This window comes from Peromyscus californicus, unplaced genomic scaffold, assembly GCF_007827085.1.
Source record: "Peromyscus californicus insignis strain IS unplaced genomic scaffold, ASM782708v3 Scaffold_6__1_contigs__length_162567912, whole genome shotgun sequence".
NCBI lineage: Eukaryota > Metazoa > Chordata > Mammalia > Rodentia > Cricetidae > Peromyscus > Peromyscus californicus.
In genome coordinates, this window is record NW_026294584.1 from 52,090,960 (window position 1) to 52,103,814 (window position 12,855).

The 12,855-nt window shown below is 47.1% G+C and overlaps 1 protein-coding gene across 2 annotated transcripts in view; it reads left to right on the forward strand.

Annotated features, from left to right (window-relative positions):
• Positions 1 to 12,855, forward strand: part of Tbxas1 (thromboxane A synthase 1) — a 172,534-nt gene that overhangs the window by 105,588 nt on the left and 54,091 nt on the right. For both annotated transcript variants that reach the window (XM_052720899.1, XM_052720901.1), the window contains 4 exons: positions 2,389 to 2,477; positions 5,807 to 5,955; positions 7,719 to 7,849; positions 11,970 to 12,284. In XM_052720899.1, coding sequence (XP_052576859.1) covers positions 2,389 to 2,477; positions 5,807 to 5,955; positions 7,719 to 7,849; positions 11,970 to 12,284 — 684 coding nt within the window. The remainder of the gene's footprint in view (positions 1 to 2,388; positions 2,478 to 5,806; positions 5,956 to 7,718; positions 7,850 to 11,969; positions 12,285 to 12,855) is intronic.

The following is a 12,855-nucleotide window of genomic DNA, read 5'->3' on the forward strand; positions in this document are numbered from 1 at the left end:
CTATTCTGGCCTTCTCGGGCATTGCACACCCATAGTTCATAGACATATATGCAGGTAAAACACCCATGCAGATAAAATTTTTTTTTAAATACAGGAAAAAAATTTTAAGAAGAAACGCAAAGCCTTTCTAATGAATGGACCCTAAGGGCTAAAGGATCAGTTGCATGCAGTTATGATTCATGGAAAAAGACATTGTGGCTTTTGTCAGCCTGAACCTTGCTATTTGCTTGTGGGGTGTGTCTTCTGCAATGGTCAGCATAAACCTGACCTTGCTACTGGCTTACAGGGTGAAGATCACACAATGTGATTAATTTACTATTTACTAGACAGTGCCTGAAATAGGACTGTGTTCCACCTCTGGGTTGCTATTCGAGAATAACTCTTTTGAAGAGGAGCAATAAGAACAGAGAAAGGTGTACAAACCATGAAACCAGAGAGATTGTTGTAACACGTATCAGTCTGCTTCCCGTCACTATCACAAACACTTGTAGCCATCAACTTAGAAAGAGAAAAGGGGTTGTGCATGGCTTACAGTTCTAAAGGTGTCAGTGTGTGACTGGTTGGATCCATTGTTTTGCTTCTGTGGTGGCCCATGATGGAAGCACATAGCAGAGCAAAACCCCTCACCTCAAGGCCAGAAGTGGAAGAGAGAATGAGGAAAAGACTCATTCCATAGTCCACTAAAGGACACATTCCCAATAGCCTAGAGACCTTCTAAGAGGATACTTAACATCCAAACTGTAACAGAGGGAGCTGGATTTTGCCTCAATCCAGTAACATATCTCTGACAAGTAGATTAACATCTATAATTTTTCCCAGTGTCTTAAGATTTGAAGAGCAGAGAACAGATATTGCATAATCACTGAAATCCATCTATCTATCCATCCATCCATCTGACACATAATTACATATGCCAGGGTCTAGAGATTGAAAAATAATAGGACAGATAAAAACCTCTCTTAACTTCAGGTACTTCATATTCTAGCACCAAAATACTGACAACCGGGTGCTGGAGAGATGGTCTAGTGGTTGAGAGAGCATATTGCTCCTGTAGAGAACCCAACTTCAGTTGCCAATGCCTGTGTTGTGTGACTTACCTGTAACATCAGCTCCAGGATGCCCCAAGGCCTTTTCTGGTGGGTATCTGAAATGCTCCCCACCAGGGACATGCACACACATAATCTTAAAAGTAAAATGGGACAGGGGGGTGGGAAGAGGTTAAGAACACTTGTCACTCCTGCAGAGGACCTGAGTTCGGTTCCAGGACCCACATGGCTGCTCACAACCACCTGTAACTCCAGTTCTAGGGGATCACGATACCCTCTTCTTACCTCTTCAGGACCAGGCAGGCATGTGATGTACATACATACAGGCAAAACACTCATGCACATAAAATAAATCTAAATTTTAAAATTTTAAATACATTTTTAAAGTTTCTTAAAAATAATAATAATGAAAACTAAACATCAGGCACCATTTCAAAGTATGATTTCCATAAATGTTCAGAGGAACCTGCAATAGCATGTTGCCTCAGCCATGATACTATTCTAGAATGTGTGCCAGTTCAAATGATCCCCCTTGACAGTTCGAGCTTGGCCTCTCAAATATGCAGGCGAGAATGAAAGGCCATAAGGAGTTCTACCCATCCGAGCGATCCTGTCGGAAGTCAGAGTGATGGGCAGCCAAACCTGCGATCGGAACGCGTTGGAGCCAGCTGGCACCACACAGGTGCACACAGACCTTTCTCTTGGAGTTAGACATTTTCCACGATAAAATATTTTAATATTAAGAAGCCAGCAACAGCCTTGTGCAGGTCAAGAGTTACCCTGTCTTGGGACTTTTAAGCAGCTGAAACACAAATGAAAAACCATCTCTCAGAAACACCATCGCGATAACTTCTGGGTTAATTACGAAGGTGAAGCGGCTGACCCTCAGGTCCTCTGGATCCGAGGTTCTATCTATGTTCTGGTGGGAGATCTGAAGGCTTAATTGGAGCAAGCATGCATGGACTTGGGGTAGCGCCAGGGCCAGGACATATGGAGTGTGGTCTAGTTGCTCCTAATGCTAACCACATGTCAGGAAGCCGAGCGCTGATTTGAAGTTTTGTCTAAACACTTAATGATCACTTCCATAATTACTTCACCAGATTTACTTTTGATGCTTTTCTTCTTTTGTGCTTCTGCCACAGAAAGCTTTCTTAAGCTTAAAATAGGTCTTTACAGACACTGGATTTACAGATATTGTGGATACTTCCTTAATCTTAGCCTCGTGCAAAGTACCTCTGAAATACGGTCTGTTTTCCCAGAAAGCACTGCGTGTAACCTTGTTCATCATCTGCAGCCGATTTAGGCACGATGCCCTAATTGCACCTCTGCTATCTATTAACAGATGACACCACTCATCAGCCAAGCCTGTGAACGTCTCCTGGCTCACTTAAAACACTATGCAGCATCAAGAGACACATTCGACATCCAGAGGTAAGGCTGCTCCATTACAGGTGAGAAGTCACAGCCCTGAGTGGCTGGTTCTTGTGACGGTACATAATTGCTGGACAATTACCTGGGGAGTAGCAAACTGGAAATGGCAGATGTTCCCAAGAGCATGGATGGGCTGACTAATGAGGAGAAACCCACTTAAAACAAGAAACAAAGCAACCCGAGTCAGGGATGTCGCCTGCTGAGGAGACTCCAAATAGGCAGTGGTTAGTCCCTGACTAGACCTGTCCTCTGACCTCCGTGGACAAAATGGGCAAGACATGCCATAGCAGAAAGGACAGGGACTTTGGGGAAAGTACCTATGCTTTCACATCAAGAAAAATTGTGAGGCCAGATGTGGTGGCACATGCCTTTCATCCCAGCAGTTGGGAGGTAGGGGCAGGTAGATCTCTGTGGGTTCGAAGGTAGCCTGGTCTATATAGTGAATTCCAGGCCAGGGTTGCACAGTGAGACCCTGTCTTAAAAAAAAAGTGATCCGGGCGGTGGTGGTGCACGCCTTTAATCCCAGCACTCGGGAGGCAGAGGCAGGTGGATCTTTGTGAGTTCGAGGCCAGCCTGGTCTATATAGTGAATTCCAGGCCAGGGTTGCACAGTGAGACCCTGTCTTAAAAAAAAAAAAAAGTGAGTCATGAGGCTGAAGCTATAGTTCAGTTGATAGAATGTTTGCTTGGCATGTACAAAGCCCTGGGATTAATCCCCAACACCACATGATACCTCGCATGTTACTGTACACCTGTAGCTCCGTATTCTGGATATTGGCTACATGGGGAATTCAAGACCTGCCTGGGATACCTGTGACCCTGTCTCAAAAAAAATTAAAAATTAAAAAAAATTATGTAAGCAAGGCATATGATCTGACTTGCTCAAGAAACAAAGGCAGGAAGGTTACAAGTTCAAGGCCTGAATGGGCTAGAGTGAGTTTAAGACCAGTCTGGGTGACTTAGTGAAACCCTATCTCAAAATAAAAAGTTGAGGGGCTGGAGAGATGGATCAGCCGCTAAAAGCACTTGTTGCTCTTCCAGAAGATGTGGGTTCAATTCCTATCACCATGTCAAGTGGTTCATATCTGTCTGTCACTCAGTTCCAGGGTATCCAAAGCCTTCTTCTGGCCTCCAGGGGTACTGCAGGCATGTGGTGGTATACATACATACACTCAAGCAAACACATATACACACAAAATAAATAACCACATCTCTAAAAATATATAAATAAATAAAAGTGGGGGATAGGTGGGAATCTAGTTCAGTAGAATAGAGTGCTTGCCTAGCATGTACAAGGCCCTAGATTCAATGCTCGATGGAGTTAAATGAACTAATATATAAGTGAGTAGTGGATCATTTATGCACAGCAGCAGCCACAGCTCAGTGGCGGGCAGGAGAGTGATGTTAGGTCTACACAGCTGGCGATTCAAGTGGCTGACTTTTCTCGTAGCCACCTTTCGATGCTTTCTGCTCAGTCACGGCTGGCAGCAGGCTGGCACCAGAATGCCCACAGAGCAGGCACAGCTGACTCAGAGTTATCACTGCTAACAAAATCACAGCATAGCCAACGCCAACATTTACGTTGTGTCCAACTGTTGACAGAGCTCCTCATCCGCACTCTCTCAGATGGCGCAGAAGGTGGAGGAAGATAAGGGGCCTCCTCAGCGAGTGAAGCACAGCAAATGACTCTTCAGTCTCTGGACTCATTAAGTATGAGGGTCTGGTGGAACGGCATTCAGTAGTCAGGCATAGTTTTTGCATTTACTCTCCACTGACGAGCTGGTGGCTGCAGAACTCACGCAGAAGAGGATCTAAATGTGTCTGTATCCACGACACACACAGACGTTATAATTATAGAAGAATATTAATAACCCAGTTATTAGCGTCCTTAAAATGACCTGAAGATGGCAATGCCTGCAAGAAAACAAAAAGAGGGCTGGAGAGATGGCTCAGCAGTTAAGAGCACTGGTTGCTCTTCCAGAGGTCCCGAGTTCAATTCCCAGCACCCACATGGTGGCTCACAACCATCTATAATGGGATCTGTTGCCCTCTTCTGTCTCAGGACTGATGAGGTGGCTCAGAGGTCAAGGGAAGCCTGGAAAACTTAGTGATCCAAGCCTGATCCTCAAAAACCACACAAAGAAAGAGGCCGACCGCCCCCATGTAAACGCGTGCAGTTTCAATGTGCTGATGATGGAGATGACAGGGTGGAAGGTGGAAGGAAGGACAGACATGTGATGTGCACCGTGGCAGCATGCCCCCATTGTGCACACACTCATACATACACACACCATGTGCGTGTACACAATAACAATAAATACCTAACGTCCTATCAAAGAAGAATGTTAGTTTAAAATGGCCTTTGGGGCCGGGCGGTGGTGGCGCACGCCTTTAATCCCAGCACTCGGGAGGCAGAGCCAGGCGGATCTCTGTGAGTTCGAGGCCAGCCTGGACTACCAAGTGAGTTCCAGGAAAAGGCGCAAAGCTACACAGAGAAACCCTGTCTCGAAAAAACCAAAAAAAAAAAAAAAAAAAAAGGCCTTTGGGAGGGACAGGCTTCCTATCCTGAGGTTAAGTTTTCTATGGCTATTAGAAGACACATTTCATTTTGTTTAGAAAAGACAATGTGCGTTTTCAGTAATAATATAAGTAGATCCCGGAAGCCTTCCCCAACTTTTGTCTGCTATCCATTCGAGGGAGAAGAACCCTTGCTTTTGTTCGCTTTGGTTGTTGCACTTTCAAAAACTGCAAAGTTATCAGGTGTAGTGGAACATGCTTTTAGTCCCAGCACAGGAAAGGCAGAGGCTGGCCAGGGTTACAGACATCTCCAAAAAGATAAGGGGAGGTGGGGAGGGAGAGAGAGAAAGAAAAAGAAAACTAAACAAAACAGTTTTCCAAATCCATTAGAAGGGAGGGGAGTTAATAAAATGAGCAAATAACGTTCATTCATCAATGCCAATTTGACAGCTGTCAATTAATCATTAGATTCTGGCCTGAGAAGGGCTGTACATGCATGGGGGTTCAAGTCCCTAGGCTTTGGGGCTCCTGTTTCCCTCCTCACAGGAAGGCCCCCTCCCCTGGAAGGTACACACCTTGATGTTCAGCTCTCTTCTAAGGCTTGAGTCAGTGATGCCTGCCCTCACCTTCTCTCCTATAGCTCCTCAGAAAGGCTTCCGCTCATACTCTGCTGTGGCTGCGCATCCGGGAACCTTCCCTTCCACTACCTGGCTCAGATCTGCGGGCAGTCCCTCTGCGGTGCTAAGACCAACCATGTAGACCAGGAGGGGTGCACTGTGGGAAGGTCAAATTCCAACGCTTCTCTCTCCACAGGTGTTACTGCTGTTACACCACAAACGTGGTGGCCAGTGTGGCCTTTGGCACCCAGGTGGACTCCCAGAACGCTCCGGAACACCCCTTTGTGCAACACTGCCGGCGTTTCTTTGCCTTCTGTATCCCCAGGCCCCTCCTGGCTTTAATCTGTGAGTGCACCCCCTACCCAGGGTGAGGAGACCAGACCACCACCCCTGGGACAGCTTGCAGGGCTGAGTCCCTTCCACTAGGAAAGGTCCCTCGGGGGTCTCTGAGAGTTGACTTGTAAAGACTTCTTCTTCCTGGGGCCACCAGAATCCTCCTGTCACAATCTGGGGTGACTTATCACCAGTACAGGTAACCCTGGCCTCTGTCACACCAGGATCAGAAAACTGATGCATAGAAAGGCAAAGTCAAGGCTAGAACCCAAAGTCTCTCCTTTCCTAGGGCTTTTTGCCTTTTGGGTTTTTTTGTTTGTTTGTTTTCCCCCTCACTCAAAATCCTCTTCTGAGGACTTCTCTACCAGAAGCCAATGACTCCTAAACTAGAAACCACCCAATGGGTCATTGGAAGGAGGCTTAACTCTAACAAGACTAGTCCATTGACTTTCAAGGGAATCTTTGCCTCTGGCCAGTTCCGGTCTCTTCCCACTTTATGGAGACGGGCCCCACACTTCTCAACCTCTCTGTCACACTGGCACAGTCTAGACGCAGCTGGGCCGCTTCATTCTTATTTATTCCTCCCCCCTTTTCCTCCTCTTCCCTCACTTCTTCCTCCTCCTCTTCCTCCTCTCCTCTTCCTTTTTTGAGACCAGGTCTTCTTTACACAGTCTTGTCTGGTCTCCAGTGAACAACCCTCTTGCCTCCCCCTCCTGCATGTCGGACTTACGGCCCATTCGCCGACTTTTTTTCCCCTCATCTCTGAGCCAGTTTCTGTGGGAAGCCCTCTCACCTCCATCATCAGCACACTGAAACTGTAGGCATCTGTGTGGGTCAGTCAGCCTCCGTCCTCGTGTCCAGGAGGTCTGCGGGGGCTAAGGCTACCCCTCCTATGCACCTTTAGCCGTCAGACATTCTGTCCTACGAGGCAAGGAGTTCCATTAACAAGGCCCCTGCTCTCTGTACGTCTAAACAGGCCGAGGTGTGTGAGTGTCGGGATCTACCGCCTCCAGCCCGACTCAACACAGACGGTTGTGTACAAGCTGAGAATCTAAGCAGAGTCACGTGCCCCTGGGGCAAGCCCTCACCCCTGGGCCCAGCACCTCTCACAGGGAGCTCTCAAGTGTCTTGATCCAGGGAGGCCTGTCCTAAGGGCCCAGGCTGCATGTTGTTAAGACAGGGGAATATCCACAGTGGCTGGAGCCAGCATTCCTGTCAGGAGCTGCAACAGCATGTCTCAGGGACAATTCAAGTGACCGCTGTGGGGACACTCATCCAGAGAAAGACAAATACAAATGGCCAGAAAGTTAATACAGTAGACATACTTCTACCCTCTGTGAAGGCTTGACACACTGCCAGTCACCTATTCTGTCCTAAGGAACTGCAAAGACCCCACCACCACCACCACCACACACACACACACACACACACACACACACACACACACACACACACACACACACACACACACACATCTGGGATTGACAATAGGGATTTCCAAGTGTGAAATTGGGTTTGCAAGGCCAGGGACACATGAGGAGTCACTTTATTGCACAGGCATTTAACGAGGGCTTACTGTGTGTGGGGAATGGGCTAGAGAGCAGAGTTCAAGTCAGATCCAACCCTACTATGGGAAACGCTGAGTCTGTAGGGAAGACGGGCCTCCCAAGCGACTCTGATTCAAGACTGGCTCTTGCTTCCGAGTAACAGGAGTCTAATAGCCCTGGTTCATTATCACTCCCCCTTCAATGCCACTTTTGTTTTTCTCTTTCAAGTATCATTTCCATCCATAATGGTCCCATTGGCCCGGATTCTGCCCAATAAGAACCGAGATGAACTGAATGGCTTTTTTAACAAACTCATTAGGAATGTGATTGCCTTACGGGACCAGCAAGCAGCAGAAGAGGTAACTATTTTAATAGGATGCAGCCTGCAAACAGAATGGAACCTAATCTGGCGTCACTCTCTCCTTCCTTTCTCCACCCTCCCAGCCCCTCACATCGCATGGGGCTGTCTTTTCCGAGTCCCCCATTCGGAGCTTCTGGGGGCCAGTGGAAAGCAATAGGAAGGAAGGGAGGAAAGAATGGTAGGGGGAAGCCCCCAGCAATGTGCCTGTTCCTGGTGTGAGTTGTAGAATGAATGCCAGCCCCCGAACTGTCTCACACCACCTAGATGTTACCCCAAGCACAGGTTGCAGTAACCCCACCCCCAGATTTTCTAAGTAAGTGCCTCATGTAATTTTCATGAGCATAGTCTTTCTGCTGAGAAATAGAAAGATGGGAATTCATAGCATGAAGAGCATAAATATTAGCAAGAAGTTTGGGCAACTGTCAATCAATCCCACACTCTTTCAACACGGAGATTCTTGCTAGAAAATTTGTGGTTGAGGCCTCTGCTCTGTTACACCCCTTTGTTTCCTTTTTCCCTTACAGGCTTACACTCTGCTTGGCACATAGTAGGGATAAGTAAATATTGGTTGAGCTTGACTCTGAGTAGAATGGTGTTTTCAGTGTGAGAAATAATCTTTCAGCTTCAGGAGATGCTCCTGCCCATGTTAAAGGTGTCCGTTAGGGGTCTCGCTGCATGAAAGACAGTTACTAAAATTAAAAAAAAATGGACTAAAAGGGCTTTCCCTTTACTGCCTTGAGCAAGATGGAGCTTTAAAAGGGTTTTCTGAAAGACAGTGACTCAGAGGGATTCACGAGGCCTGATGGTTAAGGCATTGGCCTAGAATGAAATCCGAGTCAATTAGTAGTTTGATGCACTTAGCAGCCTTGGGCAGCAGCCTGTCCTACTCAGCTACACACCCTGGGGACTGTGCAGCCACTTTTTCTGGATAGGGAAGGTGTGGGGAAGTATATATAAGCTCTCAACCCCTTGGCCCACACCACCATCAGCTCCACTCAAATGCCCTTAGAGGTGGGGAAAAATGGGCCATCTAGTATACCCAGCCCCACTCTGAAGCAGACAGAAAGGACAGGACAATTTCATTCAAATCTATGTTTCTGGGCTGTGAGGAAGAGGTCTAAAGGACAAGATAAAGAACCATTTCAAACCTCATCATTGCTGCAAAGGGCTGCCCTGTGAGAGCTTGCACACACACACACACACACACACACACACACACACACACACACACACACACACACACACAAGCCTGAAATCTACTTGCTGTAGAACCAGGCTGCAAACCCAAAAACCATTGCACTGAGTGACTAAGAGGTGAGAGGTTATTAAAGAGCCAATTACTGGGATTGCCTCAAGCTTTTCCTTTTATAAACTTTACAGCTATTTGTTTCAAACAATGAGTTGATCTGAGAAAAACCTCCCAACCACAAATGCAGGGCTGCCTGTGTCAAGACAGAGCTATAGAGTTACTAAGAAAACTCACTTAGAACCCATCTGAACTCTGTATACATTCCATCAAACAGATGTGTGTTTGCACAGTGAAAATGCCACACAGATGTTAAAAGGTAAATATTTTTCTAAGCTCTAGCCGATGGGCGGATTAGACACCTACATCTATCAGGGCATGTATTTTTCTTGGATATAACCATAAACCAGCCCTGTTTCCATCCTAAATGGGCAGCTTTCGCATGGCCTTCATGATGCTCTGTGAACGGAAGAATCCCATCTGCACTAATGTTCCTCTCTAGCTCATGAGCCCTAGAGAGAGGCCCTTTCCCCTGGCCTCATTAGCTGGCAGTTAAGACAGATTTCTGCAAGACTTCACCAGCCCTTTTAGCAGTCTGGCTGGGCTGGGATAAAAGGGGAAAATGCCAGCCACCATGCTGCTTCTGGAAAAATACATGGTGTGGGTACGGCTGTGAGCTGCCTGGTCATCACCCTCCTCCACCCAAGAAAAGCTACAGCCAAGCCTCAGGGACTAAACTGTGCCCTGAGGCCTAAGAGGAAGCTCACTTCACTTCTCTAGTCACATCCAGGCACCCAGGGAGCCTCAGATATCATGTTCCCCTGTACCATCTTATTCTAACCCCTGTGACATGTCAGCAGTGGGACCACAACTGCCACCCCGAAGCTGACCAATGACAGTGAGGAAGTTGGGACAGAAAAATGAGCAGGGTCGGGGAAGAGTGAGGAAGCCCAGGCTTAGCCTTTTTCTCTGCTATCCAAGTGGGAACAGGCTGGTGGGAAATAGAGACCTTGCCTCCTTGGCCTCGATGTATGTGAACCTTTAGTGGTGAGCCCTGCCGGGCTCCCAGCAGACACCTTTGAAGGTAACCACCTGTTCATCAGCAAAGGCTTCCTGCTCCCAACAGTAGTTGAACAGTTGAAACCAAACCCGATGCACCCATCCCTGAGGGCATCTGTTGCTTACATTCTGATTTGTAGAAGATTCTATTGCGCATTTAATATGCGCTCAGGTGGGGGAAAGAGGAGGGTCTCACCCTGGGGTTGCTTTTCATCTCATGGAGCAGAAAAAGTAGCCACACATGAAATGCCAACAAACTTAAAAGATGGAATTACATGCTGATGTGTGGGGCATAGATTATTCATGCAACAGAAATTCAGAAGCCAATGAATTGAGAAAATGCTGCAACTAGGAAAGTACTTTGAAATTATAATATTTTCCTGTCGGAGGTTCTGATACTCTCCTCTTGCTGTTTTAATCCCATAAACTTTAGAAAAGAGCAACATCCTGGTTGTCATTCATCACATTAAAGGACATTTCAAAGAAAGGATGTGTTGGGAATACACTTTGTGAATGCCAGAGCAGTGGGTAAACACTCCTATAGTTAGAATTAGTGGTAGTCAAAATGTAAAGGATATGCAAATTACTGATAAGTAAGGTAGGAGAAATGATAAGAAGGCTTTACCCACTCAAAGGAGATTGCGGATTACTGAAGAGAAAAAAGGGACTCCATAGGAAGCAGGCTGCCAAGTCTGGGGACTTTGAAGACAAGGCAGCTCCCCACTACATGCCCCCATCCCATCCTGTTGTCTCTCTACTGTGTGAGAAAACTTATAGCTGCCCACTATGTCCTTGCATGATAAACAGTAGACATGTGCTCTGATTTAAATCTATCAGGTGTTTTCTCATTGGGAATTCAGCCAACAGTACAAACGTGTAGAAAGTGTTAATCAAAACTAAAAGACCTTGGTTTTCCCACCTCCTCCTGCTCTAGGGATCTGCTGAATACAGATGTGACCAATGTTGACTACACATGAAGAATACACACAGTTCTCTAGATTGTACACTTACTGTTTTTGAAGAATGAGATTCCACTGTATTACTAAAACTTGCTTTATTTCAAGCACGTTTTGGGGTCGGGTAGGAATCAGCCTGGATGGAATGGCCTCATCCAGAATAGATGAAGGTGGTATGGTACATAAACACAATAGAATACTATTTGGCCTTATAAAAGAATGGAATCTGTTGGTTTTCAGTTACATGGATAAAAACTGGAGGACATTATGTTAAATGAAGTAAGTCAGGAACAGAAAAACCAACACAGAATGCTGGGTATGTGGGAGCTGCAAATCTGATCTCAGAAATAGAGAATGATTGTCCCTGGAGGCTGGGGAGGATGAGGGAAAGGGAAAGAAGGTGGTGGGGTACCTGAACCCCGATGAGTAAGAGGACTAAGTTCTGGTGTTCTCCAGCTCAGTAGGCTGACTATACTCACAGCTAGGTGTGACTGTTCCGTGAACAACTACAAAAGGAGAGTTTGAAGGCTCCAGACACACAATGCACACATGATAGATATGGAAGACAGCTCTCACCATCTCACATTGCATGCATTAAATTGTCACACTGTTGCTCCCTAAGTCTGTACAATGGCAAAGAAGGCAACAGCCTCATCTTTTCATGGGTGCATTGGTCTGCCCCTCGCTGCTGTCCTGAGGGTCATTCAGGAGGCCACCAGGCTCTCACCATCTCAAATAACCCAGTGACAAGAACCTGTTCCTCCTGAGCTGTTCAGGGGCTCCACCCAGGAGTCTCCTCTCTTGTCCTCCAGCCTCATTCTGTGGCTCTAATGTGCCTTTTCTTCTCTTGTCCTCAGAGGCAGAAAGACTTCCTGCAGATGGTGCTGGATGCCCGGCACTCCACAAGCTCTGTGGGTGTGGAAGACTTTGACATGGTCACAGAAGCCCTGTCCTCTACCAAGTGCACCGTGGACCCTCCCCAAAGAAGCCACCCTACGTCCATGTCTAAGCCTTTAACCCTGGATGAAATTGTGGGCCAAGCCTTTATCTTCCTCATCGCTGGCCATGAGATCATCACTAACACACTCTCCTTCATCACATACCTGCTGGCCACCCACCCTGACTGCCAGGAGAGACTTCTGAAAGAGGTGGACCTCTTCATGGAGAAGCATGTGAGTACAGCATGTGTGTGAAACTTCGCTTAAAAACTTGTTAAAACCACATTCTAAGTTTGTAAGATAAAATAAGGTCACACCCACCTTCACCATCTCTCTGGGCTAGCAAGTAAAATGGGGTGTTCAGAGGAAAGGAAAGAGCCCACAAGACTGGCTCTGGAGGCCTGCAGAGGCCAGGAAGGAGTAGGGGGTCAAAGGGCAGCCTTAGGGAAGGAGCCTGGTTATGGCATGCTCTGACTGTGGAGAGGCCTCTGTGAAGACAGGAGAGGGGAGTCAGCGAAGGGGCCGCGTCCGGAGGCAGGCGTAGCCCCGGGACACCAGAGGGATCAGGAAGGAGAGAGCAGAGGAGGAACTACAACCAGACAAGAAGACAGAATGGGGCTGAGAGCCCCAAGCACAGGCGGGGTCTGGGGGTTCCTTGGAGATGAGGCCCCTCTGTAGTAGATCGCAGCAACCTTCCAAGGGGGTAGAGCTGGGCTGCTTTCTCAGGATGCTGCTGTGTGCACTGCCTTGAATCGCTTTAAAAGTCTGTACTTTAAATAAGGAAGTCCCCACAATGGAATCTTGT